We start from the raw sequence: 2,500 nt of genomic DNA on the forward strand, positions 1-2,500 counted from the left end.
AAGTTTATTTAAGTACGTAGGTTCATTTATAAAATGTATTTTAATTTTATTAATAATGTTTATGTCAAAAACAGTCTTCAAAATGTGTGTTCGTATGTCCATGATTAAGTAGGAAGGTAGACGAAGTCATCGTTATTTGTTTCGGATACAATGTTTATCTAATTACTCAGAAAATAATCCCCGTGATTGGTTGAACGACACTTGTTCGAATGCCTTCGTTATATTTCAGATAATTGTTTGTTTATTAACATGAAATTTTATTAAAACACGTGGATTTATCTATAAAATATATATTAAGTTTATTAATAATGTTTACGAGCAATAGACAGAAGATGAATATGTTCGTATGTCCATTATTAAATAAGAAGGTAGACGAAGTCAGAGTCATGAGATGTGTTACGGATACATTGTTTTTCTAACTCGAAAAATATTCCCCAAGATATAAATTTAATTCTGAAAATATATTTAAATAAATTTATTTTTTAGAATGAGAAGTTTACTTATACTAAATCTCTTCTTGTTAAGCTTAAAAACCACTTTTAAAGAATAAATTCTTTACAAAAATTCTCTAGAAATAAATACTCCCTAGAATGTAAATTGCAAAGAATAAATTCTTTACAATATACTCTAGAAATAAACTCTGCTAGAATACAAATCATAAGGAATAAATTCGATTTTAAGAAAATTCCCTAGATAATAAATTCTTGCTAGAATTTAAAACGTAAAGAATAAATTCATCATTACAAATATTCTCTGGAAAATAAATTCTCCATAGGATATAGAAGCCTTCTAGAAAGAATGAATTTCTTTACAAAAAATTCTCTGAGAAGGAATCTTCCATAGACTTATACATTATACAGAATAAATTCCTTAAAAAAAAACTCCCCAGAAAATAAATTCCCCCCTGGAAAATTAACCCTAAAGAACAAACATCTTTCCCCAGAGACAAAACAACCCCCTAAAACCTTCTTCTCTCCGCAGGTGTGGTTTCAAAACCGCCGAGCCAAGTACCGCAAGCAAGAGAAACAACTGCAGAAGGCACTGGCGGGGACGCCCTCGGTCCTGCCGACCTGCAACGGCGCCATGATGAGGAACATGTACCCAACGGCTACTCGGGGGTATCAGCCATACCCAGGGCCAAACGCCATATCAACCTTCAACACTATGAATAGATACCCACAGGTGAGAGGGTTAGATTGTTCCTAAGTGGTGCCTTTGTGTTTCCTAGCTTTTAGCACAAACAAACCACACACAAACATCTACACAAAACTCCTTCTTCTTCCTGCTAAGACCCAGAGTTCTGATATTTAAAACAAAATATAATTTATGGAACTGGCAAATCAATTTACGTTCCACAAACAAATTTTTAACCCCCAACAAACCACAAACAAAGTCTTTCCTACAACAAACAAGCGACAACAAACTCCTTCTTCCTGCCAAGACTTTCCGTTCTGACAATTTAAAAAAATATATAATATTATCTACGAAAATGGCAAATCAATTTACATCCCAGACACAAACTTCTAACCCCCAACAAACCACAAAGTCACTCCTACAACAAACATCTCCACAAACCCCTTCTTCTTCTTCTTCTTCTTCTTCTTCCTGCTAAGACCACCAGTTCAAGATCACCCAAAGCAACGCATCCCGGAGTCACCTTCAAACTATCCCAAGGTCCTAATTTCTTCTTCTTCCTGCTAAGACCACCAGTTCAAGATCACCCAAAGCAACGCATCCCGGAGTCACCTTCAAACTATCCCAAGGTCCTAATTGTGTCTCCTAGTCAAAGTTAAGGTAACCAGGGGTAACCCTCGAGCTTCTTCCAATGTTTACTTTCTCAACCTCTTCTTCTTCTTCTTATTTTGCAGATGTCCTCCAGTTCGTATCCAGGGATGTCCCAACCGTTCAGTATGACACATCCTACATCCAACATGGCCGCTATGAGACAGGATTCCATGAGTAAGTTGCTAAATGGTCATTATTTAGGGTTTTGTTTGGCTTTTATTTGTTATTTTTGCAATTTTTTTTTGTCAGTCATGTGTTTTTATTTGTATTTTTTCTGTTTGGGTTTTTTCTGGGGGGGGAGGAGATCAGTTATGTCTGTTGTGGGGTTAGGTTTTCTTGAATCTCTCTCTCTCTCTCTCTCTCTCTCTCTCTCTCTCTCTCTCTCTCCTCTCTCTCTCCCAGAGAAACAGAAGTAATGAGGACAGAGTATGCACAGAGAGAACATCAAATGAAGGAATATTTAGGAAAAATTCCCGATAAAAATTAATGTCGCGTCGTTTCCCAAGAAAGGATACTACAAAATTCCTACACGGACAATTCCAAAGCACAAAATGTCCCATGGCAAGTGTCCTAGATGTCCTACGACATATATATATAACCTTTGGACACGCCCAGCACTGGCCTAGGATAGGCAAAGTTCCTCAGGTGAGGAAATTCTCTCAATGTCCCAATTCCTAAGTCAGGTTAGGCTCTAGGCTTACGCTAGGGTGGTCAT

At 36.8% G+C, this 2,500-nt stretch overlaps 1 protein-coding gene and 1 long non-coding RNA gene across 4 annotated transcripts in view; one reads left to right on the forward strand and one right to left on the reverse strand.

Annotated features, from left to right (window-relative positions):
• Positions 1-2,500, reverse strand: part of LOC136856190 (uncharacterized) — a 212,105-nt gene that overhangs the window by 194,665 nt on the left and 14,940 nt on the right. The window lies entirely within an intron of this gene.
• Positions 1-2,500, forward strand: part of LOC136856189 (homeobox protein unc-42-like) — a 126,837-nt gene that overhangs the window by 113,808 nt on the left and 10,529 nt on the right. For all 3 annotated transcript variants that reach the window (XM_067133872.1, XM_067133871.1, XM_067133873.1), the window contains 2 exons: positions 982-1,182; positions 1,869-1,959. In XM_067133872.1, the coding sequence (XP_066989973.1) occupies positions 982-1,182; positions 1,869-1,959 (292 nt within the window). The remainder of the gene's footprint in view (positions 1-981; positions 1,183-1,868; positions 1,960-2,500) is intronic.

This window comes from Macrobrachium rosenbergii, chromosome 34, assembly GCF_040412425.1.
Source record: "Macrobrachium rosenbergii isolate ZJJX-2024 chromosome 34, ASM4041242v1, whole genome shotgun sequence".
NCBI classification, from domain to species: domain Eukaryota; kingdom Metazoa; phylum Arthropoda; class Malacostraca; order Decapoda; family Palaemonidae; genus Macrobrachium; species Macrobrachium rosenbergii.